General features: G+C 39.1%; 1 protein-coding gene and 1 long non-coding RNA gene across 14 annotated transcripts in view; one reads left to right on the top strand and one right to left on the bottom strand.

Moving 5' to 3' along the window:
- The window catches only part of LOC110851544 (NAD(+) hydrolase sarm1), a 37,802-nt gene extending 23,860 nt beyond the window's left edge, over positions 1 to 13,942 (top strand). For 3 of the 13 annotated variants that reach the window (XM_022099368.2, XM_035852633.1, XM_022099370.2), the window contains 12 exons: positions 7,491 to 7,595; positions 8,370 to 9,103; positions 9,179 to 9,417; positions 9,489 to 9,883; positions 9,971 to 10,328; positions 10,423 to 10,588; positions 10,656 to 10,997; positions 11,074 to 11,309; positions 11,375 to 11,661; positions 11,738 to 11,859; positions 11,924 to 11,989; positions 12,066 to 13,942. In XM_022099368.2, the coding sequence (XP_021955060.2) occupies positions 7,491 to 7,595; positions 8,370 to 9,103; positions 9,179 to 9,417; positions 9,489 to 9,883; positions 9,971 to 10,328; positions 10,423 to 10,588; positions 10,656 to 10,997; positions 11,074 to 11,309; positions 11,375 to 11,661; positions 11,738 to 11,859; positions 11,924 to 11,989; positions 12,066 to 12,213 (3,198 nt within the window). In that variant the 3' untranslated portion in view covers positions 12,214 to 13,942. Of the gene's footprint in view, positions 1 to 2,123; positions 2,513 to 4,089; positions 4,958 to 7,273; positions 7,418 to 7,490; positions 7,596 to 8,369; positions 9,104 to 9,178; positions 9,418 to 9,488; positions 9,884 to 9,970; positions 10,329 to 10,422; positions 10,589 to 10,655; positions 10,998 to 11,073; positions 11,310 to 11,374; positions 11,662 to 11,737; positions 11,860 to 11,923; positions 11,990 to 12,049 lie in introns of those variants that run through there. The other 10 variants (XM_035852626.1, XM_035852629.1, XM_022099369.2 and 7 more) reach the window with 9 other exon arrangements.
- Positions 13,943 to 24,358: 10,416 nt separating this feature from the next.
- LOC118436002 lies at positions 24,359 to 27,729 on the bottom strand. The gene is made up of 2 exons (XR_004835114.1): positions 25,080 to 27,729; positions 24,359 to 24,926 (listed from the first exon to the last, which is right to left on the bottom strand). It is a non-coding gene; the product is annotated as an uncharacterized LOC118436002 (long non-coding RNA).
- Positions 27,730 to 27,987: the final 258 nt, after the last annotated feature.

Raw genomic sequence — 27,987 nt, 5'->3', positions numbered from 1 at the left:
TCAATTCCTCACTACTTCAAATTGGATTTTCATACTGTCCAATCTCTACTACTACGCTACTGTCAGAAGGAGTTGTAAATATATATGTGTGCAGATAGATAGTAGCGATTTACATATGCAGACCTTGAGCATGATTGAGTTTTGAGATGTCACCTAATACATTTGTTATCAATTCTGATTCTGAGAATAGTACTTCTGCACAGAAGAAAAATGAGATGTCCAGCAGTGGGCTGTTCCTTTTTAGCATTGACGACTAAGAAATATGTAGAGATTCAGAGCGATGACAAATTTCTGAAAACTAGGAAGATCAACTTTTTTTTACTTATGAATTGTTGAACGGCGACTTTTTCGGTGCACAATAGGATACAAACTTTACGTTTCGTGCTACAGAATAAGTAGTCAAAGATATTACAATAGTGCATCGCTCCATACGAAGTTGTTGATCAAAATGTCATTGTCATTCGTGCTGAAATTGTGTAGGACCACCTACACCAACTAAGATACTCACCGCACCCTTGCGGCTCCTTATTTGCCGATTGAGACAAAGGGCTTCCTACTCTGCTTAATGATGTTTATCTCGAAGGATATGAATCAGAGCAGACGTAAGTCATTATTTCTGTCGGACAATAACCGACCCATTGGAAAACTTGGGACGAGATAATCTGTGTACATCTCTTTCACAAATCTAACCACACATTGGAACATACGTTGGAACATGTGTAGTAGTACTTAAGACAAGTTCTTTAAGTTGTCCATAATTCCTCCAAAAACGATCAGTTATATTTCCTCGGGCTGAATCGATCAAAGTCGCAGATATTAAATAATTCTTTAACGGTTTGTTTGTACTAATTATTCATTTCCTTTCCAACAATTGGGTTGGTGTCGTTTCCGAGTTTGTGGTGCATGACTAAATAAAAATGTGCATACGGAATATCCAGTCAGACAGCGTAGAGCCAACTTTCCAACCTGTCACAATTTAAATATTTGTGATATTCGATATCAGTTTTCCAAGAAACAATTCGACAATAATTATCACTATATAGCGGATAAGCACACCTATGCATATAAATGTCTGAGATCACTCATTTCATCGCATATTTAAAGAATTTGATGCTATTATGATTTACGATATTTCAGTGGATTTTTTTTTCAAGTTATGTCGAATTGAGGAAGCATTGTTATTCTCAAAATGTGACGCATGCTAAATCTCGGCGTTATATACTTAGCACGTCATCATCCTTTTTCCAATGGCATCTCAGCGAGACCATCAATAAATGTTTAGTTTTTAGCAAAAAACTGAGTTGGAAACAATGGAAAAGTAAATGCAACAGTGTTTCGGGGAACGATACCACAGCCGTGTTTATTAAATTAGGGGATAAGTAAGTAAAGATTATCAAGGCTAATTGGCGAGGCAAAGGTAAAATGATGAACCCTAACGCAGACTTAAGTGGATTCTCTTGCTGAATGTTTTTCCTTTTCATTATCACCAACCAACAGTTGAGCCCTGTTTGTAATGTAACCTTAATTGCTGCTAATTACCACATTTGTCTCCAGTATCACGTCCACAAACAAATCTCGTCCTAAAACGAATCTCATGACTACCAACATAACATACTGAGGGCCATGCACACAAATGTGGTACAAACAAGCTCTCGATCTGTACAGATTCGCTTCAGAATGTACAAGAACATTCCAGTAGAAACCATTGTACGCTTTATGCACTTACAGATCTGGAGAGTTTGACTCTGGCGATGTCACTAATAAGTGTTTGTGTAGATATGTTACAGCAGCACCGCAAATAATATCCCGGTTATGACGTCTTACGAACCATGAATGACGATTTGTTCATTCTCGAAAATCCTGGATGTGTTGTATGCATGCCTGTACACAGTTTGTTGATTTATGATATGATAACAAGGTTATACAGCAGTGATCCTGTGTTTGCCGTGAAAGTTGCAATCTTTGTCAAGCATCCCTCCATGATGAGTATCATTCATTGCCATCACATCACCCACTGACTGACAGCGATAATAATATAGTGCAATAAAGTCGGAACATTTTAATTGTTCAATGTGCAAAATGTGACACATCTCTCTCTCGCAATGCTTTATGTTTCCCAGACCCCAACCTGCATGCTAACCACATTCCATTTCACTTTTAGCCCACCATCATCTAGTTTCGGCATCGGTATTCATTGTGAAACCCTCTGCAGCCTGAGCCGCTCGTCAGTCATATTAGTCTCATCTCATTTACATAAGCTACTTAATTTCTGGTAGTTGGAATTGTCAGCAAAAAGAGAGAAATGTCCCAAACGTCGTCAGTGTTTCTGTTCAAGTGCATGTAAAGCAGTTGCGTTAAGTTACTTTATCTTTGTGATTTCGAACATTTGATTACTTACGAAGCCATGGATGAAGATCAGTCCCTCCCCAAGCTTTTGCTGGATAAGGAAAAAAGATTCGAGAAATTAGGCGGTCGGAGATATCAATCCATGCTGGACTTTGTCAAAAGAGAGGTTATTATACAACAATTTTTATATAGTTTGATCTCATAACTCGATCTCAATAAATGAGCACCACCTGAAAATTGGGAGCCTGATAACTTTGCTCCTGGAAAATTTAGCAGCTCGAGGCGTGGTGGTATTATGGGGGCTGGCCGGCCAGCTTTCTTCTTCTGCTAGGCATATGCAGATACATAGTCAGCTTTACATTCATACATAATTGACTAAATCAGATAAAAATATTAATGGAAGTAATTGCGATAAACAAGTCTTGGCATGACAACAAATTTCTGTAGAAGCGAGAATATCTAGGTACCTGATCACTGGTGCATTGGCTGATCCATCCAGCTCAGCAAAGTTCAACTGGAGTTTTTCATAAATAACGTGGTTGATAAGCCGTCATCAAATTAAAGGGTGCTGTCGTTGTTTTCGTATTGCTTGGCCATGACTGCTGGAAGTTTAGGTTATTCCAATAATGTATAGATTTTGGATAATTACGAGAGCGACAAGCAGTCTGCTGAGTCTTAAATCTTTCGTGCCTGCTGAACGAACGCCAATCACGAATTAAAGAGATTGCACAACAACTTATAATTATAATTATCTTGCCCAATTAAACTACGGAATCAAGGTCAGGCCTCCAGATCTCGCTCTGAGCTGGTAGCTGCACTCTTATTGAACAGTTTCAAGTCTGTTTTGTATTCAAACTTCCGTATTATATAAAGGAATTGACGATTTTTTCCACTCTCTCGATGCGATAATAAACTTATAATTCAGCAATTTATGTAAATATAAATTTTATTAGTTCACATTAAGAGCAAACTGGTGTTGACAAAAACATGGTTGGTTGGCCATAATATTTGTGCATCAGCGGATTAATTAATTGCGCTGAAGCGATGTGCTTCTGTACGTGTGGTTTTTTCCTGAATAAAAAAATGGGACCTGATCTACCTGATGTTTCATATGTGGACAGCAATTGACGTGGCACAATCATTGACGAAATTAGTGAGAGATTCGTATTGATTACCAAAATCCAAGAATTGACAGCCCATAACAAAATTGCATTAAAAAAAAGAAAGGAATGTTTTGTATTGACGAGCACACATGATATTGATTTCGATGTGATTGGACCTCTAGGCTAAGGTCAATCAATGCTGCTACTAAATTGGTTTGGCAGCAGGAGTGTGACGGACGGACCACGGACGTCTTGTGTGCCAATAATGATACTCTTTCCTACAGACTACTGGTGGACGATGTGTATATACAATTAATTAAAAGCCCATTTATCAAGCTTAATTAGTAAACTTATATAATACAGTAGAATCCAGCTAGTTTAAACAAAAACATAATGATTATTTATTATTTGCCAGTTTGCATAATACATAATTCGCCATAATAATAACTGTATGGGGAGAAAAGTGTTGTATAATCAAATAGGCACCGAGTAAAATCATGCATATAACTTCTTAACCCTTTTAATCAGTCAGTTTATATAATACGAGTCTCGTCTGCATTTACATCTTTTAGTCTGTTTTTGTCCACGGCACACGAACAATACTTTAGCTCTGCACGTCCTCCTCCTCCTCCTCGTCGTCGTCGTCTGGGTATAAGTTACTTAAATAAATTCCATTTTTATCCACTTTGAGTAATTAATGACGCGAGTGAGTTGGGCGAAGATATTGCGATACTTGTGTTATAGTTGAGTTCGTGTGTGTGTACTGTGTTGGATTGTGTCGCGATTGAAATGTCCACAGGCCAACCGATGATAAGACACCACAAATACCCTCGGTTATCAACCAAAGCCCAACCCCAACCCAAATACGTGAACCAGAACCAGAACCACAATGTGCCATTTCATAACTATATCCATGTTTTTTAACTGCATTAATAACCTACGTTTGGTGGTGTGGACAAGTCTTGTCCTCCTGCTGTAAGTACGGACAAATTGCTACTCGTTCCATCATCATCATCATCATATAGCTAAATTTTGGTATTTCTCTCTTTTTATAACGAAGTGTGGTCAACAAATTCCTCTTTAATTTGAACTATCAATTTCCAATCAATCCAAACTCTGGTGCTTACTGGGCACCATCAAGGAAGACATTTTTATTGTGTGTGAAGTGCTTCTACCACAACTTTCTTTCTTCTACGTAAAAATACTATTCCAGAAATTTAGCATCCTACATAAAACATACAAATGGATTATAAATTTGACTCTTGTGTGAATCGTTGTTCGTCCATTGATAACAATCCGTTGACAATTTAGTGTGGGTTTTAAACCATTTAAGTTAATATATCATAAAGTGATTCAAAATGGAAACTTGGGACGAGCACAATTTCGAATTGGGTGCAAAGTTGTCTCTCCAAAATTTAAGAATCATGAATAATAAATATGATAATTGGATCCCTTCATCGCCCACTGATCTGTTTGCTAAGAGAAGTGCACTGCCTACCTTGACTGAGGTATAATCATCACTAATGAAAAAGAAGAAAAAAACAATGTTTCATTATAATTGTACAAGAACTTTAAACTTTTTTTTGCCAAATAATTGAAGCAACCAGACTGCCAAAGTAGACGGCAAATTCACACCTTGTGGGAATATTGGTTTTATATGCATATCCATAAATTAGTCTTACTTTAATTGATTAATAATATCTAGTAAGCTATAAATCATTAATTAGCTGTCACGGCTTCTGTACCGCACTTCACGAACTTGCATCTAGAAAGAAACGACTTGGGCAAGATTTGCCTATTTTTGGCAGAAGTTGATTGAATTGCAGTTGGCAATATGTAATTAGCAGACATTTATCTTAATAATGATTCTCGCTCTGACGAAGGCTTCGGGATTCCTCACTCCAATTTGAGCTGAATATTTTTTGATATAATTGAGAAAGGTTTTTTTTACGTGACGCAGTTATGCACCAAAACCAGTTGGATGTCTTGGGAGTATCATTTTCATTTACTTTCCTCCTTGAATCATTACCCCGACTCAAACTCACCTATAATTAAGACAAGTTTAGTATGAAGAGGACACATAAAGAATAAAAAAAGCGTCTTTGTGCTTGACAGAAACCCCGAACACCGATGGTGTCGGGTTGGGTTGCATGCACAAGGACACGAGATCGTATTCCACGACAAAATCAGAAATCAAAAAAATTAAAATGCGAAAAAAATTCTAATTTTCCTTAAGAAATCGTCCCACAGTTTTTCAGCATGGTGCATCAGTTGTACTTTTGTATGCATACAATAATTTGTGCTACAGTGTGATATCTTCCTTTATTATGGAACTTTTAACTAATTACACTTGTAATAATACTATTGGACAAGTGTCAAGTTACAATTTAATGTTATTGTCAAATAAATGCTTACTCTGTTTGAGTTTATAATTGTACTGGTCAAAATTGGAGAGCTGGATGAATGAAGTCGTTCGTTCGTTCATTTATATAAGTTTGAAGAATGGAGAATATTTAGAGGAGGACGAGAAGATGAACCACCAGACCACGCATTGGTGGATTGGTTTCATGGGGAGATAATTGATTATAAACTAAAGAAACCTAATGATGCTGGACGTAAAAGGCTATCACCAACTAATCCTAAGCTGAACTCCTACTTCAGTGCTTAATGTGAATTTTGAATTGTGTTTCTGTACAAGTCCTTTGCACTGCCTGCAGAACACACACAAACTCTTAATCTAAAATCCATGTTTGATCTGTGTGAGAGAGAGGAGCAGAGCCTCCCCGGCGATAAAGTCGCAGTAGGTGCTAATGCTCATCTTTCAACAGGTTATTTGAAAACAAAGAGCCCACTTGTTTCATAAAAACTTGTTCAATTCAAATGTCTACTGCGCTGATCTGGTAAAGTTGAACTGGTAAAAACTCATACATTCGTGGTGTTCAATTCTTTGAAATTTATTAAAGATTAAAAAATACTCTATTAAAAATGCAACCTATTTGTTACACCATATCTCGACTTGATAAATCCTATTGCAACATTCCCTCCATCCACTACCGGATGACCAAAATAATTAATATTTGAATTAAGACTAATCCTCCATTTTTTTCCTGGTAGCATTTTTAACGAGGAGGCAACTAAGCTGCTGATTATGAAACGGGTGTGGCGTGGGCATCAGTTGGTAAAATTCTGGTCAGGTTTCTCCCATAATTGCTGCAAGAGAGGTTAAGAAAAAGGATCTCGGAGGGGGTCCACGCCACAGGTGCACAGACACTTCCACACACTCTGTCACATTTTGGAAAACATTTAATCGAGATGGTAATTGTTGGCGAACACGTGGCATGCACATATAAATTTCTGCAGACATATGTATGTAGACACCTGAAGAAAACTGTACGTTAACTTTTGGAGTTGTGGGCTGGAAGCTGCGTTGAGATGTTGTGGTGGACACACTTTGTAGTGGCCGTTTTATATTATTATGTATGTATTTTCCCTCCCGGAGAAGTTGGACACCATCAAATAAATTAAGTTTATGTCATGTCAAGATGTCAACTGGTTGGAAATATTTGCCTGTTGTTTGGGTTTGTTTGTTAGCTGTCTCATTCACCAAGGTGACATTATTGCCCAATTAATGCAAATTTGGAAGTGGAATGGTCCATTTAGTTGCTAATTGGCAAGTGGTGCATACCCATTAAGTTGGTGACGCTATGAAAAAAAAACTCCTAACCAATGCACCAACATAACGCTTGGTGGGGGAAAGTTGAATAAATAAGTATGTGATCATACACACGCGGTGATATAAGCATACAATAATACTGTAATAATTTCTACGTGACCACATAATGCTCCCAAATAATAATGATGCGTGCATCCCAAATGATACGTATTATTCTGGCATGATTGGCCATGTCAGCGCCAAGCTATCAAGAGATTATCTGCCAAAGTATCTGACTCAAATAGTGACTGATGATGTAAGCTTGTGGAGAATGTGGAGAAAATGCAAAGTGCAAAATGTTTATTGTTTGTTGTTATATTAACTTTCAGATGGCCGATACGGAGGAGCTGGGGAGTCAAACGGCACTGAATGGCCAAAACATGGGCCTCCTTAATGGCGTCCAGTCAACGGGCAACGTGCAGGTACACAGTACTGTATGTCGCCCAACCTTTCTCTTTCCGCTTAGTACACGACGCGACGAGTACGCCACGCTAATCTTCTTTGTTGGGGACGTGTCATCAGCACGTAATATTCTTCGTTGACATCAGTTTCCGCACAAATTTTAAGATTCGATAAGGGGAAAAACTTGTGAATAATAAAAAAGAAATTGTATTACGTCGACACGGCTTCCGCTAAAAGAAGACGTAGCGTACTCGTACTCTTGTTAGTTGTAGATTAATGTATTTAACACACGCAAATGTCTGCATAACTTTCACTTGTAGTCTGGGCAGCACGAAATTTATCTTGTTTGCTACTAATTCACTTTCCGCTGTACTTGCGTATATATATTTCGGCAAGGATGAGGTTACGAAGCGGTGTCACCAACCACCAAGACTTTGATAGTTATATAATTTGGACGCGTAGATGAAGCGAGTAGATCAGTGCTAAGTGATTTTCTCAACTTGATTCGCAAAATATTGACATTTCAATCGTATTCTCTGTAAAAGTCTAAAAATACGTTTTACGACACGCCATTCTGCGAGATTATGAATTTCCAAGAATGGCAGATTGTGCAACGTGTTCATTCGTACTAGTTCTAGTTTCGTTAACTACATAAACCTTCTTTTTCGCATCTTGGAGGATGAACCTTACTCATTTTTAAGTGGCAGTGTACAATTTTTTATTTTAAGTCAACAAACAGATTGAACACAAACTTGTACATTTTTCCGAGCCTTCCTTTGAGTTGTGCTTTTATTTAACTGTTTCAGAGCAAAGCCGCAGCCTTCCAGCGGATTAACTCCTCACAGTCCCATGCACAACAAACGGTGAACTCGTCTCGGCGTATGGTGTCTTCCTCCCTCTCCTCCCACCACCAAACCAACGAAACTTCTCAGCACGTCTCCAAGCAGTCATCAACTCAACACGTGAAATCAAACTTGAGCGAAATGCAGACTCGAATGTCGCAAATGAAGGCCTTGAGTAGTCACACCTCGTCCTCCGAGTCGCAATCCTCATCCACAAGTTCGTCAATCAAGAGCGGCCTCTCGCCCCTCAAACTGATCACAGATTCGAAATCGAAGCATCTGAACGGAGGTGATACTCCTCTCGACACCGGTGTTGTCCTGGTGACAGAGGTGCCGTTCCCTTCCCCCACGGACATGCAACTTGCTCCACATTTGGGGGAAATGACCAGTATGTCCAACACCCCTCTGGAGAGCCCAAATCTAGTCATGAATAATCATCCAAACTCATCAACCGTTGGTCCGGATGGGACACAGAGCTTCCGTTTTGAGCAGAAGAAAGTGGCGTCGTCCTCGTCGACAAAGGTGCGAAGTGGAAACTTTAGTGCGGAACAGAGCTCGGCGAATGCGGCAGAGGTGAAGAGGGTGCAAACGGGGGATGTCAATTATGAAGAGAAACAGTCCGCGCAGGCCATGAGACAGAAGGTGGAAATGGATGGAGTCACGGCAGAAAAATCGGCCGCCCTTAAAAAACAGCAAAGGTTGGGAAATTCGGTTTTGGGACGGATTTTTTTTTAATTTTAGGGAAAGATACTAATTCTGGCTTTTTAACGTAGGTCCCTTACTCAAGGTGGTGTTACTGAGGAAGAAACCAGAACGGCTGCAGCGGCCGCAATGAAGTTATCTACGGACACATTCACCGCCGAGAAACGAGCAGTGGCTGCGGAGCAAAGGAAACAAACGCTTCTCGCTGGTGAAGGCACAGTTATCAACTCGGAGAAACGTGTCACGGCTGCGAGTCAGTCGAGGCTAACGTTTAAAAATCAACTGGCCTTACCCTCATCCTTTGAAAATGGTACCCTGAGCCATTGTTAATGGAATGTAGAAAAATGTTTGGCTAAAAAAATAATCAAATTTATTTTATAGAACTCATATTTGAAGACTTGGACTCTTTAGGTTGGGAATCGTCTAACACGGACGTCAACAAAGTGACAAGCAAGTATTCTGAAGAGTTGGAGGGAATCGTGGATCAACTACTGACCTCAGAGGAGGAAGCAAACAACTCAGTGAACCATCTCAACTATGCGTCAGGGGTAATGAAAGCCGCCTGGAGCGTTCCGGGTCACGGGAATCAAGTGGGGGTTGACCTGTGCGACACATTCCGAAAAGCGGGTGGCCTAGATCTTGTGATTTCTAACTTTAACTCCAACCAAAAAGACTTGCGTGTTGCCTCCGCCAAACTCCTAGAGGCTTCACTTACTCCAGACAATTGTAATTACGTTGTCGAAAAAGGATTTGACTGCCTGGACAAAGTCGTCAAAGTATGAACAGTTGTTTAATAACTAATATGTATTAGTCATAATTATGTGTTATTTTCATTCCCAATAATTATTAATTACTGTCTGTAGGTCGCATCAGAGCTCTGCGAAGTTGAAGAATCTCGAGTAGGGACGGGTCTCCTGCGACATTTGTTCCGCCACAGTGAAGAAACTTGTAGTGACGTCCTCCGCCTTCATGGCCTGGAGCGTGTGATATCAGAAAGTCGACGTATGGATGTCGAGACGTTGCGAAACTGTGCTGCAGCCCTGGTCAATTTGTCATTGTACGGCGGCGCTGAAAATCAAGAGGCCATGATAAAAAAGAAAGTCCACATTTGGCTCTTTCCACTCGCTTTCCACCAAGATGACGTAATCAAGTACAACGCTTGTCTGGCCATTGCGGTCCTCCTGGCAAATAAGGAAATCGAAGCTCAGATCATCAAGTCGAGTAAGTTGTGGGATGAGAATTGTTTAATCGAATTATGGATGTATGTTATTTAATCCGTTTTATGCAAATTTATACATGATTGATTATCCTACAGACACCTTACAACTGGTCGAACCTTTTCTCATGCATCACAATCCTGAAGAGTTTGCCCAAACTAGCCTAGGCGGTCAAGGTCAAATCGCCCAATGGCTGATGAGATTAGTTCCCGTTCTTTCGTCCCAACGTGAAGAAGCATGCTCCATTGCCGCATTTCACTTTTGGTAAGAATTGAATATCATAATTTTCGTACTTGCAATGTGTTAATTTCATGCCTTAAATTCTAAACAGTATGGAAGCCGGCATCAAGAAACGTGAAGGGACGACACACATATTTAAGCAAATAAATGTAATAGAACCACTTAAACGTGCAGCGTCCTCGCCCAACGCCCTCGCATCCAAGTTTGCAGCTCAAGCGTTGAGAATAATTGGAGAGACGGTGCCACATAAACTGAGCCAACAAGTTCCCCTCTGGTCCATCGAGGACGTCCGGGAATGGGTAACCCAGAAGGGTTTCGACAAGAATGCAGACTCTTTCATGACCTCCCGAGTGGATGGTGATCTCCTGCTACAACTCACGGAAGACATGCTCAAAACTGACATTGGCATGGAAAATGGTATTCTACGCAAACGGTGAGAACCTCAATTTTCAAGATGCTAGATTGAGTAGTTATTTATTTATTTATTTGTGAATTATGCTTCATTGCAGATTCATGAGAGACCTTAAACATCTGAAAAAGATGACGGACTACTCAAGTTGCGACTCCTCGCTACTTAACGACCTTTTAAATAACATCCACCCAGACTTCTGTGCCTATACTTACACCCTAATTAATAACCACGTGGACAAAGACACTTTGCGCAAATGTATTTCTGAAGAAGCCCTTGAAGAGTGCGGGATTACCAACAGTATTCATCGCAGAAGGATTATGGAAGCAATCAAAGGTATTGAATTATACGCAAAGGAATTATGTAAATTGATTGTCTAATGTCTGATTATATCTGTTTAGCCGAGGCAAATGAAAGCCAGACATCAGAGGACAATCCAGATAAGCCATTGGACGTGTTTATAAGCTATCGACGCTCCAACGGCTCTCAACTTGCCAGTCTTCTCAAAGTTCATTTGCAACTCCGTGGGTTTTCAGTGTTTATTGATGTGGAGAGACTCGAGGCTGGAAAATTTGACAATAATTTGCTCCAAAGCATTCGACAAGCTCGACATTTTCTCCTTGTTCTCACGCCAAACGCTCTTGACAGATGTGTCCAAGACAATGACTGCAAAGACTGGGTTCATAGGGTAAGAGCTACGCCAGCCGCACGCTAGATATTAAAGTCAATCAATGTGCAATCACCAAGATTATTTTTATGTATAGGAAATTGTTGCCGCATTAGATTCACAGTGTAACATTATTCCAATTATGGACAATTTTTTATGGCCTGAGACTGAAAATTTGCCAGAAGACATTCAACCCGTGCTTACTTTCAATGGTGTCAAGTGAGTACATGTTTTATTTTGTAAACTTTTACCATTTAATAATTGGCTATTGTTTAAATTCCAGGTGGATACACGACTACCAAGAAGCATGTGTAGACAAACTGGAGCGATTTTTGCGTGGGGAGTCCGTGTAAGAAGAACATGGTTGATTTTGTTCACCGTATAAAGCGCAGTTACTTGAACTTTGCAGTGCCTTGTTGATTTAGGACCGACCCCATAATAAATGCCGCTCGTGACCGGGACCGTGATCGAGAACAACAGTCATCCGGCTCTTCCTCCTCCACGACGCGACCTTCTCAACAATATCAACGAACCTTGAGTGTTGGGTCAGAAGGAACTCGCACAGAATCCTGAGATCCCACCACCACCATCATCACCACAAACCACCAACGACCTACCATTAATTTACCTGCTTAGTTGTATGTTTTCTTAATTTGTATCAATTAAAGGAGTTTCGTACAGTGATGATATACAGTTGACCATGAGGTTAGGACGGATGAGCGGCAGTGCACAAACGCACTACTTTTTATTATGAAAATCAATTTTAAAACCCACGTTTGACGCCTACTCAGCACTACCGTTCCTTTCCCTGTTATATAAATTCTTAGTAATATGACTTATTTTATGGGCTTCACTGCTTTCATAAATTTATGTAAACCTTGTTGCCCTTATGTATAAGAGCTGATAAAATTGCTGAATTCGTGTGCCAATTGCCGTTTTTGTTCTTTAAAATGTAAGTCTTCTTACAACTAAATATCTGCTTAACTTTCGCCGTGTTAAACAGCAGATACATTTATTCATGAATTTAATATTTTACTTTTAACACGTATAACACTTATCCCATTTGTTAATTATTGAATTTTTTGCTAATACATAATACCCCTACTTACGAACGCTTCTTATATATTGTCGTCTTAGTTTTTATAATAGATCTGTCCTCTGTTGAGTAAATATATCGTATCGTATCGTTACTATTACTTATGGTGTAATTTTGTATCGTATTAAGATAACTATGTTTATTTAGCTTATTAATATTCTATACGCCCGAAGATACAAAATTACGAAACATTACGGAAACTTTGCAATATTCAAGTTTTAAATGCTAAAAATAATTGCAATTCGTATACATGTGTTATATTATTAAGTATATTATTATTGTATACCTCTTCATTTTGCAATTGACTAACCCAAGAGCTTAGCCATGTTTTCATACTGTAGTTTCATAAATAGTTTTATGTGTGCCAAGTAATTATATAATTATGTAGAAGACTATCTTCTCCCATTTATTATGTTGCTTATTAATGTCATTGTTACTTTAAAGGACAAAACTGAATTCAAGTTTGCCAAACGTTGCACATTTTGTCGTATGCCTGAATCTTTGATAATATTACCACGCGTTGTCTACTAGTATCTGTTGTGTGCCTTAAGTTTGACATATTTTCTCCAGGTATTTGCTCTTTTTTTGCATGTAAACCGAACTTCATCGGTCTCTAATTAATCTTTCTGAAAGGTTACCGTGATCTGCTTTTTGTTTAGTGAATATCCTTTGCAGTTAAAAGAGAGGATCTTCTTGGTATCTATAAATATTATTCGTGTGCCACTTGAATACGCCGTTATTTTAATTTTAATAATTATGAAAATACTTAGTTTACTTCTTTAGCGTAATTTCAAGATCCAATCGTGTTTGTACAAATTAGACCTAAAACACTGGTACGACATACGTAGTGATTATCATGCGAACCTGGTATGCGTATGCTATACAAGTCTTCCCAGCAGTTGACTCAAATCTTTGACTTTTGATTGTAACATATATAAAAGTAAATATATATAGGAGAAAGTATAACAGTTGTGTACGGATTTAGGCTAGTGTGACGATGACGATATGCGTAATATGTGCTTTATGAATTATTAGGTGCAATAATTAACTTGTCACGATTCTTATGAAAGTATATGAAGATTTTTTATGCGTACCGGTGTACATGTGATTCTAATGTCTCAAGTTTTTATTAAGGGTATTTGTACTTGCATTTAAATTTACTAATCGTAGCATGAGGTGCTAATAAACTTTAAACTTCAAAAGCAATTCTGATGCAAAGGTTTGAACATTATTTAATTTTGCACGGAGACATTCATCGTTCAGGTTGAGTGATGGACCCAGTTCGTAGAACTGGACCAGGAACCGTAGAGGGAGGAATGTGTTTTGTAAACAAGGGCACATTCCACGAAACCTTTCTTCAAAACGCCAAACAATTTGCGCAATAGAGGACAGAGGAAAAGAACTTCCCAGATTTTGTGAATCCTGTAATAATTGGCGAGTTGAGGAGAACGGTAAGCAAATCCTGGATTATTGACTGTGACGAAATTCATGGAAAATCATTAATTACGGGGCGAGAGCATCTTCCAAAGTTATTGATATCACGTAATTGCATGTAAGTCAATAGTTTCATATTTCAACATAATTCTATGTACATACGTATCTGGTTGTATCATTAAATCATACGAATAATCGATAACAAAATGAGGGACGACCTCAAATGTTGGCAGATTATGCAATTATGTAGTTCATGCAATTCGACAAGAAGCTACTGAAAGTTTTCGTGTAATCGTGGAATCGTGTAAATATCTTGAGCCGACTGCAATTGTCGACGTATAGAAATTTTATTAGTCTCATTCCTATCATTTCTGTCGACAATCAATCTGGAATAATAAGCAAGAGCAAATGGAGCTATGTCAAGTTATCTCGAATCGCAAAATTTCGGATTATCGAAGTGAAAAAACCCCTTGGGGTTTGACATACTCAACTTGACTGAAATTTATGTGCGTATGTGCTTATCTGGATTCACCATCTTAAGCAGCGTATCTAGATTCATTCATAAGACCCTTAATATTTTTCCTCTGTAAGCCTGGAAAAAAATATGGTCACGACAAACTCAACCAAACTATGTAAGGCTTTAGCTAGATTCAATTTGTTCTCACATTCTTGCCTATACGATTAAGTGGTTCGTGATATTGCATCATATTACAACGTAATGAACCTTGGTTCGCATTTCGTCAGGCTCTGGTAAACTGGGCTCTGGCTCGACGATGCTTTCAGTCAACATGTCTGAAACTTTCTCATCATTTCTTCTCCTCATGCTACCTACGTGTATATGCACGCCTTCTAAAGGTGCAAAGGTCGTCTGACAAACCGTTGCACTCATCCTGATCATGTCTGCACTTCACTTGTGGGGTACTCATAAATTACCAGCGGCAGTAGCACCTACGTCAGACCATAATTTCTTATGATTCATAAATGGAATAAAACCAGTCGGTCACTAAAACATAAAAAATGACGTCAAAATCCGGTACGGCCTCTCCTCCTTCGCTTGATCGAAATACCGATCATATTTCATTCTACAATTTTAAGCCTGTATAATTTTAGGGATGCATGCCCACCACTCGTCCTCCACCTTGATGCTTTCTCTTCAAAAGAGACAGCCAGACAGAGAGGGAGAGAGTGGGAGACAGCGTGTTACGTGCTAATTAGTTCGAAGAGGGGGTGGTGTAGCCTGCATAATGTGCAACCTGCACCAATAGTGGGAGCAGTGGGTGGGTGGGAGTGGGCCGGATTTATCCGGTGAAGTGGTCCCGTCGTCCTCGTCCTCGTCGTCGTCGTCGTCGTGGTCGGAGAAAGTGGCCGAGCGAGGGAGAGTTTCCAGCATATTGACTGAAAGTTGAAGAGCAGCTGCACTTTCTCCGAGTATGGTCAGTCCTCCGTGGGACGACGAGTTGCCAAGAACACACGCACTCGCTTTCTCCTTTCTCTCCTCCTCTCAGCTGAGAATCCACGACGAGGACAAAGTAATCACGTTCCACTTGCTCGGACAAGAAATCCAGTCTGACACGAAATTCACTCTGTCCTCAATTAGTGTACTAATCCATTATCGTCATCCCTTATTTACTAAGATTACTGGGTAAATTAATCCTGTGTACAATTGTGAACAATCGGGTGAATTGAGGAGCAATTTAGCTTATTTATATTACTGAAATTTGTCAGCATTTAATGATGAATGCTATCAATTCGAAAAAATGGGCGAGTTGAATAACATAACTGTAGGAAGTGATTAGAAGCTAGCTGATTGCATGTGGTTGATTACATTCTAAATTATCAGAAGAAAGCTCAAAAAAGAGAAAGCAGTCAGGTTGTGCATCTCGTGGAAAAGTTATTACTTCTCTCGGAACCCCCAGTCGTCGTGGTCCAACACAATACAGAAAAACGTTCGGCCTGCTGATTTCCTTTCGTCCACCGTTTTTTTCATAGAACGAGACGAGAACCATAATGGACTTAATCGGACGATGTAATGATAATGGGCTACGAATTAAATTAATTAGTTGCACTTTCTTACCATCCATCCTCTCCACTCTGAACTGAACTTTGAGACTGCAGTGATCATGAGTTGGGTGTACACGACGACAATCGCCTTGGTCACCGTCGGCTGTTACGGTCACTGTCTCAGCTGCCCCCACCACCGTCCGCATTTCCACCTACACCACGCCCACCTTCGATCCCCATCTCATTTCGTACATCATCATCATCACAATCACACCAACGTCCTTCCTCTGCTGCCTCATCGACACCCACAACGACGCCCAGCCCTCTCGGATACCAATAACAATAGCATTTTTAACCGAAACTTTCCCCTTCCTGGACCTGCTGGTGCTGCTGCCGTTCTCCCTGCAGACCACTGACATCTGACCATGTGAGTGTTTCTGTAATACGATTTAGTCTTGATACATCCATCGCCTTAATTGACGAGTTTTTGCTCAATTCCTGGATTGTATTATTTGCACTGAATTGTAGCCTCTTACGAGTCCTTGCACGTCCGACGTGTAGCCTTGCGCCAGTTATCTGGGGACGAATTGCTTCGAGCGAGTGCAAGAATACAACAAATATCCATCACGAATAGGATAACAAATAAATCGGAGAAAATTTGATTCCTTCCGATTCCATGTAATAAATGTGAATGCGTTGGCATCATGTATGTAGATGTGATGGAAAGATTGGTTGTTGCATAATCAACGTATTCAGTTTCGCACGCCATGAGTCTACAAGAAGACGATGATGAGATACATGTATTCAGCTGAGGAGGGGAGCTTGCGAGGTTGATAATAACAGATCCTGATGCCCTTTGGATATGTGGTAGGGACCTATGAGTGTACTAAAACCCTGAAGTGGTTTGACTCCATAGCCACGTTTGCGCCCGCCACACCCACTCAAAAATGCCCAAAAACCGCTTTCGCTCCAGTTTTCACTCACTCAAATCCACGCCAAAAATCCAATTTTGCTCGGATTTTGAAATTTCTTTCACCATTACACTCCCAGATAGTTGCTTTCTTCAATTCGATATCAAACTCAATATTTTCGAAATTATTAGTATTTTTAAAATTTAAAATTCTGAATGAGCAATGTTGTAGTAATCAACAACGCAAATTATGCCTGCGAAATAATCATCATCAAAATTGAGATTGACATTGGATTGAAGAAAGCAACTATCTGGGAGTGTAATGGTGAAAGAAATTTCAAAATCCGAGCAAAATTGGATTTTTGGCGTGGATTTGAGTGAGTGAAAACTGGAGCGAAAGCGGTTTTTGGGCATTTTTGAGTGGGTGTGGCGGGCGCAAACGTGGCTATGGAGTCAAACCACTTCAGGGTTTTAGTACACTCATAGGACCCTACCACATATCCAAAGGGCATCAGGATCTGTTATTATCAACCTCACAAGCTCCCCTCCTGAGTGAAGGTTTGATACCATTTGTTGCACTCAATCGTGTCTTCTTTCGTATCAAATATCCACTCGCTTACAAAGCTCCCTTCTTTGAACTGGGGAAAGCATTACATTGCGCATTTTAAAGGAAGGAGTTGAACCAAAGAGTGAATTAATTTAATCGAATATTGACTATGGCGTCTCAAGTTTCCTCTTTTCTTCTTTTCCTCGCTAGATCAAACATGAGTAAATGCGACGTGGGGAGAAAACCCTGCAAAATTGAGTGAAAGTCTGCTCATTGTTAAATGCGCATACATATTAAAGACATACATACGTAAGTACATACAACTTTTACGCTCGGAGTCTCCATTTGAAAAATCAAATATGCCAGCTTACGCAATCGAAATAATTCGCAAGTTAAACCAAAAAACCATACAAAACTAACTAGTACTTACGAGGGAACCTTTTATAGTGCCCGGAGCTCCCAGCATATCCACTATATACATTAGACGCAGTTTTTAATACTAGTCCTATGATGTGACAAAATCTCCGTGTCAAAATGACATTTGGTCAAGCGGTGACGATTTTAGTGACGCGCCGAACGGTCATTTTCTCCAATGATTTCAATAGCCCAGCTACTTTTCGCCACACGCTCCTCATCTTGCTACTGAATTCTTAACTCACTGAGCACACTGGTACTTAATTTAACTATATTTACGATATCATTACAATTTACTATTCATAGCTTATCAATATTATTTTGCGTTCGAATTTGAAAGTTGCAAAATTTTCACGAGCACTTTTTGAAGAACAAATCCAGTTGCTATATTTTTCCGAATAGTTTTTAAACTCCAATATTTTAGAGAAAAAAACAATATTGAAAACTTGTAAATGGTAAATAAATTGTAATGATATTGTAAATATACATAGTTAAATTAGATGCCAGTCTCATCGGTGAGATGAGTGTGGAGCGTGTAGTGAAGAGGTGAAAGGGTACCTGCACTACTAAAAGCATGGAGACCGTGACCGTTCCGCGCGTCACTAAAGTCGTCACCACGTGACCAAATGTCATTTTGACACGGAGATTTTGTCACATCATAGGACTAGTATTAAAAACTGCGTCTAATGTATATAGTGGATATGCTGGGAGCTCCGGGCACTATAAAAGGTTCCCTCGTTAGAGAAGAATGGGTGGAGAAGATTGGCAAAATAAATATGAAAAGATTCAAGCAGACAAAATTGTCCTTGTGTAACTTTTGTACTGGAGAAGAAAGTTTGCGTAAGAATTACAGAACAAAATTGGAATTAATATTCACAAAATTAGAAGGCGGATGAAATTACTGAGGTTGAAAATATAGTAATTCACTGAAAATTAGAGGACTCAATTGCCCTGTTGTATAATATACTTTGCTTTATGGGCGAAATTTTTGATATTGTGTCATCTATTTTGAAGCCATCTATTTTGCATGGAAGTAAATGAGAAGAGATTTCTAAATGGTTCACCTCCTTTTAAACCTCTCAACTTTTCCATGTTGAAAAACTAATCAAATATCTCAACTTTCTGAACAAATTTTAAGATATTTTAGGCACTATCATTAAAATTCAGACTTTCACCTTGTTTTTTTAGCTTCACATGTCAAGCAATTAGATTGGAATGAATTTTGGGGATTAAAGTTAAGCAGAAAAGTTATAAACCATTCGTCCTGATTCATTCCATGTTCATGAATAGAATTCCAAATTCTAATTTCTGCAATGTGTGAATGGTTACTGAACAATTACAAACTTGGAAAACTTGAGAAACTTAATTTGGATTTATTCCTTGTAAATTTGTCAAACTAGTTTCACACAGTTTGATTAATTTCCCATTCATTCTTCAAACCCGAACATGGGAGAATAACCAACTTACGAACGAACGACTCTCGATGTGCTTTCTCCTTTCTCTGTACGAGGGCGACTTTGCTGTAATTTTAACTTTTTCTTGAGTCCATCAGTTTAATTGCCCATCACCCCTTTCTCATTGGCTACGCAGTTTCTAATTAAATTTTGCAATTAATTTCACATACATAGCAGTGGTAAAAAATGTACATATCTCTAAAATAACATGCCTTTGACCATTAAATGTTAAAATTCATGGCTGCTTCTCTACTCGAATGTGTTAAATACATACGTACGCAACTGACGAAATATTTAGTTTGAAAGGTTCTTGTCCCACAAAATATCAGTATTAAAAGTATTTAATCATCCACCCGACTTGATGGATGGTATGACAAAAAGCATCGCAAACAATTTAGTCCACAGATGGTCCCCAGTTTTGGTGTAAGATATTTTCAAGTGAAAAATCAGTGGAAAGTGATAAACAGAGCACACACTGCCGATTATGACATATGCACATTTGATGTATGTATGTGCCAGTCTACAAAAACCAGTTGGTTCCTCATAATAAAAAGGAATTGGAAATTTGGAAACGTCGTTGGTATCATTTGACATCTGCTGGTTTGCTCTGCAAAAATCTGGACTCTTTAAACAAGTACACTTCCGTTTTCTTTAAGATTTTTACCAGCAGAAATTTGTTTCTCCAAACCACACGCTCTTACTTAACCATGTGCAATCTCGAAATGTGGGTCACATACTAAAAAGTTTTTTTTATATGTTTTTTTAATCGTGTCCTTAAGATTTAAATTCAATTTAACAAATCTTCGTGGATAGAGTCTCATTTTGGAATCACTCGTTTTTTTGCTTTGCTTATGTAGACCTACATGTATACATTTTTTATTTGATAGTCGCACAGAATTTCAGATTTTCCCGTTCATTTTCACATAAATATGCATGCATTTGGCTTGTCGTGGGCTTTTTCTATTTCGTGATTGTCTTTACATCGCATAATTTTCATGTTTGAAAGGTATTTCTGCAATGTAATTAGATATTTAGGTGGGAATGGCAATTTAGGCGTGAAGGTGGGAATGCAGGTTGCCTTCAAAAAGTCAACAATCAACTAATTTTAACTCACTTTTATTTACTAGCAATAATTTGTAAGATTTGAGGCAATCTTCTTTTCGACAAAAAAGAGAACAAACCCCACCAAATCTCGTTAAGTCATCCAAAAATTGCAAAACGTTAGAATCGAGTTGGTCAACTATCGAGCGTGTGATGTTTGACGGGGAGTATTCATTTCAATGTGGTTGGCCGAATCCTGTGCAAAGTACGTCAAGATATTTTTTATTCGGTTTCGCTCAATACTCGTTTCTAGATTTCTTGCTGAAAGGGTACAAAATTTTTTAAAGTTTGAAAATGAGTGGGGAAATCGTATAGGCGGACAACTTCGAACAAAAACACGGTTCATGTTGGAGCTTGGTTAAAAGTCGTTTACAAATTTGATGGCAGAGAAGTGATCGAACTCGTCTTCTTTTTTGAGAGAAATGACTCGATGGACGTGAATTACTGCTACTCCTCGAATAGTAAAGTGTTGGGTTGGTTTGGTTGAGTTGGTTTTGTGTGGATTGTCAAGATTCACTCACATAATTTGTTCCCATTTATGTTTGCCAGTTCAGGCTCGACTTTTGACATTTGACTGAGATTTTCAAGGAAGTTAATTTCAGAGTTTGCATACATTTTCCTTCTCCTAAGCGTAATTTCGAGAGAAAATGTACTGTAAGTGTGTCCATCTAGAATTTATGGCATAGCCGACAAAATGATGTAGTCGATAAGTTGATCAGCTTATTTGCTAGAAATCTATTTTGCAGCCATATTTTAAAAGTTATTGCAACATCGTGCCTGATTAGGTGTGTTTTTCTCGATTCCGCGTGTGGATTCTTTTTCGAGATGAGAAGGAACAAATATACTTTTCCATAATAAAATTCTATGATCCTGTTCATGAACGAGTATGTATATTTATTTGGTGGATGTGATGCTGGGTGGATTTATGGTGAAATATTGAAGTTGCCATAAGTCCTTCAGTCAGTTGGCGTCTCCTCATGCATCAGATATGCCAGGCCAGATGCGACTGGGGTGAAAAGCATTTTTTCGATTTGTCGGGCAATGTAGAAAAGTACAAAAGTGAGAGTTCGGAGGGTTAATATTCCATTAAGTACCAAAGCGTGAATCAATGGACGAGGACCCTTCTCTTCATCATCTTGTTGTCGGACCACTTTCCATCCTGCGAGATACGAGATCAGAAACTGTCCCACATTTCCCATCAATAATATTGTGACCCAACCGAGAATCGTATAATATTCTGTAGAGGAGGGTGGCAAGTATATGTGTGTATGCATGGGGGACATCAAGTTGGTGGAGGGCTAACAGATGAAGGACCCCATATATTTCTGTAAATTTTCTCATTATTGCTTTGGCAGACACTTTGCCAGTCGCGTGGACTCTGTTCCCTTCTATGAATTTGATTGTAATAATCAACGAATCGGGAGTAATTTAACATGTGGTTGGCTGACGGACTTGTTTTTAAGGGATGAGAAGAAGCACTTCTTCCTCATTCAGTCCAAATGTTGTAAATTGGATGCATTTTAAATTAGGGACTCGCCACGTGACCATGGAGGTTTGTGAACTGCAAGGATACTGTTTTCGTATTTATCGGCTTATGGCTTATTAGACATGGAATAAATCCAGGCGTCCTGATCAAAAATATCCAGCAGCCCCACCATCACGAAGAGTAAAATGGAAACTGCTCCTTGATATTTGGAGGAGGATTGATGATCCACAATTCCGATCCAATGTTGTGAATAAGTAACTGGCAATATATAGATCTTACACATACATATGTATTTACCATGCAAAATTCAACCTAGAGAACCATCCAAACTATTGTATGTAGAACTAACGGATTGCTAATGTTGCAAGCCAAGAACTCGTTCAATTCGCACATATTCAAATTTAGTCTCGTCAAGGCGTTTCCTTTTTTGTCACCCATTCGCACAGTTAAGAAATAAACACATACGCAAAAAATTCCGCTGGTACGGAAACTCGCATATTTATGTCGAGTGTTCAAACGCGTCCATTTTTTGTTGTAATCTTACACATTCCGGGAAGATAAATGATCCATAAATTTTGTCGCATTATTACTAGAAGACAAGTTCAAATAGAAACTGTATATCTGTTTCAGTATAAGATATTTAGCTATTTAAATGACACAATATAATCCAGCATCTTTGTAGGGAAAGAGTCTCTCTGCACATGGTTTTTGTGCAAGTTCCTCTGCAAATCTTGGCAAAATGTTGACATAATTCGCATGCTTTTCCCATTTTTGTGCCTGATGATGCGATGCAGTGCGTATGCCTATTTTTGTTTCACTCTCCTTGGCACTCATCTCTTTGCAGTCACTTAATCTCTAAAGTTTCTCAACTTTGAGGGGCAATCACACTTCAACTTGTCGAGTAGTGTTGGTATTTGTTACACATTTCAATTTTCTGATTTGTGTGAACGCAGTGGGGGCCAGCCGGCAGACGTACAACGTACCTTAGATTTAAATATGTAGCTGCAATTCTTATTCTGCGAATACATACATTTCTATACTCCATTGAATAATAAAAATACGATAATGTGCATGGCTGTCTGTGTGCATTCTATTCAATTTCCGCGTGCCCCCAAAACTTTTACTTTTCATGTTTACCTACGTATTTATTTACCTCCGATTCTGAAAGAAAGTTTCGTTTCTTGCATGCATTAAATACTTATTAAAAAAACGTGGCACAATCTACAACAATATTTTCAAAGATTTCGAGAGAGTGAGACACATTTACTTGTAGAGAACGCATTGCTTTACATTAATAAATTCTATCATGATACTATCGTCACCACCATCGCAAAAGACAAAGCAGCACGCCGTAGATGTTCACAGATAGGTTGCTACTTGGAATGCAGAATTGAGTACTGAAATAGAATCTTGGGAAATCCGAATTTATTTATCATTATGCTACAATATTCTCAAATTCTGGTCCGTTTCTTTCCCTCATCTCGTAAAACGAGAAGATACTTAGAATTCGATTCTGAGCTTATTTCAGACACGTCACCAAGTTTTTCTAAAAACGTATTTCGAAATACAGTTTTTCCATTAGACCAACAGGGAAGGAGATGATGATGAGAAGAGTTTTGTCAAATGTCAATCATCGCCGTCAATCATCAGGTCAGGGTCAATTTATGGCTGTGTGTTGCTAGAATCTAGAATTTCTCACTCTGAATAACGAGTTCCCCCCATCTTTTAAGGATAAGTAATAAGATACAAAGCAAATAAGAGTGCTTTTCAGTATACATTCGGAGGTTGAAAGTCATTAAAATTTATTGCTCCAAACCGTGAAAAAGATATAGCACCCACTGGAAATGAGGTTTAGTTCACGGTCTTGAAACTTTTGGCATCCAAGGTATATGTAAGATTGCAAAGTGTAAGATCTCATCTCATCGTCATCATCATCATCTCTCCTCTCTCGGGGCGGGTCTCCTCATGCAAATGTTTTCCTTCGGCTCTGATTTATTAACTCATTTTTTTTAGGAATCATCATCGCTCCGAAATTTTAGCTCACTGTTTGTTCCTAAAATTTACAACCTTTCTTTTCCTAGAAGTCATACGTATCAAGGTGATGGTGGTTTTCTTACCACAAAGCTTGTGTTCTACCCGACTCTTTTAAATTGAATGTGCCTGACTAATGATAATGGATGAATATGAGGTGGTGCAGAATTTTTGAATCTGCACAATTCTTTTGCAGGAGGGGATGTCTAGGTATGCCTGGTTTAAAATTAGATCTCTCATAAAATCCAAAGTAAACTATACAGCATTTATTTTCACTAACCCTTCACTAAAGACGGTACTTTCATAAAGGTCAACATTGAATTTTGTGTAACGATTTAGACAGATAAGAAAGCATATGTACATACATACGTGATTGCATCATTATACCGACGACGACGACGTGCGACATGGGGGAAAATACATTCCTGTAGAATTGTCAGTGAGTTTGGTTTGAATTGTAAATCACCACAAAGAAGAAATCTGTCAATATTGCGGCAACAAGGCAGGAGGAAAGTATTTTGAATGGTAATAATAATAGTTTCTCAATACGATACAAGGACAAAGCCTAATAAATTTCAAAATGACGAGATGCACACTCTGCTGACTGACTATAAAGTATAACTCCACGTTGTTGATTATTGTTATGGGACGAGGAGAGACTCGGTAGATATTCGACAAGATCTGTATTTCCATCGCTTGTCTGTCGGTAGGTTTTGAAGGTAACAACATCACTCAGTGGTAAATGTCATGAGAAGCAGTAGCGGTGTGACGCTCCATTTTTGGCTCTCTGTCGGCGTCAACTTCATCCTTGACTAGGAACAGTAAAGGCCAAATAAATAAAGCATTTTCTCGCAAACGTTAATCGTATTTATAACGTGACTTATTTTTTTAATTAGGCCTCGTCGCTTCCGGTTTACAAATCAGTGTCAAATTCTTTTAATCTATTTTTTCTACTGATTGCTTACCTAGCGAAAAGTGTTCTTGGGTAGTGATAAGTATTTTAATTTGGCCAATCATCGCTGCATATTCCATCTGAATAAAAAATAAGTAAAATAAGCTTATAAATATTGTAGAGATCTAGCTTTTTATGAATCCTTCTCTCCTGCACCAGCCCAGTTTTCTTCTCGAGAATAATGACGTGCTCATGGATCAAGGAGTGCATTACATGATTGAGGTAGACGTCATGAACAAAGGAGGAGAAGAGTATTGGAATGCAGATTTAGAAACAGATTGAACTCCTACTATTACTACGACTACTATTACTCTACACACACTAATGCTCATGTCCAGATTCCTTTTCTTGTTCTTTCTCCACATGTAAATACCAGACCTGGCTGCACGTTGAGATGATGCAAAGAGTTGGGCTGGGAACTTGGGAGTGATGTGTAATCATGCAAAGATCTCTGTGGTAGAATCAGGATATGAGTCAACTTTTCACAAGAATTTGGGCGTCGTACGAGTTGCATGGGTTGGCAGGCACATAGGTAAAAATAATGGCAAAATCGTAACGTATCCAATCCATCATCCATCCCACAATTTATTCTTCCACGGTTAACTTTGACCTAGGTTCTTTTGCAGGGTATGGCATTCCAGAGAAACGTTTATGGCCCTGCAGTCCTGTTCTAATAATAGTGGGGAGGATTTTGGTAAACGATTTTGAAATGGTTAAATATACAGCAATTTTAGATCCGATCTGAGCAAAAACTAGAAAGGAGCAAATAATAAAGTGATGATGGTTGTTCTGAGTTTTCTTTGTCTCCCATTTTCCAGGTAGTGCATGCATATCATCGCATTTTCCTCGAGATTTACTTGGAATTTTTATTGATACAAGTGGGCGAGTGGTTGGATCTAGTCATTTATTTTATAATTATTAGTCGTCTCTGAAAAGTTTTAAATTATAAATTGCGCAAGAAGTGTCTTGGATCAGACATTTCTTTGAAAATTGTAAAGGCTGCAGCCCATGACAGCTCAACTATCTCACGGTAAGAATAAATTGTTTGGAGTTGAGAGATACGTACACACGTCTGGCCCAGATTCGTTCACATATAAATATATTCTTAAGCCCTAAGGTTGCCTGGTTGGTTGGTATGTTTGATGTCGTTCTTCTTTGTTCTTCTCTCTCTCTCTTCAACTTGTGCTTCTTGGGATTTCGTGAGTTCTGGAGAGTTTTGAGCTGAATGAAGCCACCCCAGAGGACGACGAAGAGGTGGCAAAGGTACAATAAGTACCTGTGTAGCCTACCTGTGTGTGTCTTTCTCAGAGACCGGTGTTCATACTGGTTGACTGGTTGCAGTGATGCTGAACTTGAAAATGGCCTTGCCCCCACTCAGCATTTCGTATCTGCGGTGTCCTTAATTCCCTTGTTTTCTCCGAATCAACCAAGCAGCAGACAACTGACAATGACGACGGCGAGAGGACTGAGCTAAAAGAGAGGAATTCATTCTGTAAATGAAAACGTAGAAATCATGCCCCTTCTTTTAAGGAGTTAACAATGGAAAATTTTACGCATTCTTCTATTTGTACAAAGTGCATGAAAATACAGTACATGATCGCACTTCATTACGATATTACTTGGATGATATTTACATAGTTTGTTTCAGACTGTGTTAAGGTAGATAGATGCCCGAATTATGAAATTAACTCTTCTCAACATCCATAATATCACAAAAACAACGCTCAAACACACCACATCCACCCTGCCCAATAATCATTCGAGTTGTTTGAGTCGATAAATTGTGTCAAGGGTTCCATTGATTTGTACTGGTTTTCTTCCTAGCTGGGAAGCATATCCATATCAACAACTTGTATTTGATTATGCCCAATTATTCCAAAAGAGAGACGAGTTTCGTCATTTCACTTCCTACACGACAAACCAGCCCCATTTTCAAGGGGTCCACCTCGGATGGTCATATACGTAAACGGTCTCTCGTCTCTCTCTCTCTGCTACCGTACGTACAGAATTTCCAGTCCTTCTCCCTTCCCAGAAACCTGACCCTAACCAATGCAACTGGCTTGTTGGTCTTGTTCCTTTGTTCAACCGTTTACATGAGGACTTCGTTCACAGCAGTATCGACTCGCCCTCGTCGTAGGCACCCTTCCTCCTCCCAAAGACCTGCAGCTTTTTCCACATCGAAACTGGACGTGGATCGAGGGCGAGACGACGACGGGTTCGAACTAACAAGCGGCTACGAGTAAAAACAGGACGTTGACTATATTCTTGCTCGCTATATCGACCAACCAACTTTCGTACAAAGGATGTGTCTCTCTCTGCCTGCGTAAACCACAGCGATGCGATATATCCTTCGTCTCGTTTGCTATTACAGAGCGAAGAGAGGGGAAATTGTTCTCATATTGGTAGAGGCCTCCTCTATTAAAGAGCAACCTTCCTTTACCAACAAAACTTGTTTCTCTCCTTCCTTTACACAGTTTGTGGGAGTCGTGCATATCTCCTTATTTTTTAAGGGTTCTGAAACTTAGCATAATAAAATTCCGATAAGGATATTCAGATAAGACGACGAGATTTTACCCACTTGTCTCCCGAGCCTCGATAACATTAAAAACACAAGTGGTGATGATAGAATATTGTTATTGGCGCCAAGAACTGTGTGCACGTATCCCCCCAGAGAAGGTATGGTAGTGAGAAACCAGCTTGCATTTTGCGTAAGGCATAACACGACTCGCTCGGTGTGCTTGCTTACATGTGTATCTCGCACTGCATTCTGCTGACTTGATAAGCTCGAGTAGAAGTGCAGCAGGCAGGATATTATTACAGCATGGCTTGGGCTACCGTCCTGTTCAAAAGTAATACGACGAACGATCACAAAATGTAGAAAGCGGCTCAGATGGTTCGAAGCGAGTCAGTTCAACGCTGGT

This window comes from Folsomia candida, unplaced genomic scaffold, assembly GCF_002217175.1.
Source record: "Folsomia candida strain VU population unplaced genomic scaffold, ASM221717v1 Fcan01_Sc006, whole genome shotgun sequence".
NCBI classification, from domain to species: Eukaryota; Metazoa; Arthropoda; class Collembola; order Entomobryomorpha; family Isotomidae; genus Folsomia; species Folsomia candida.
Note: the sequence above shows the minus strand (reverse complement) of the source record. Positions and strands in the feature narration are given on the sequence as shown.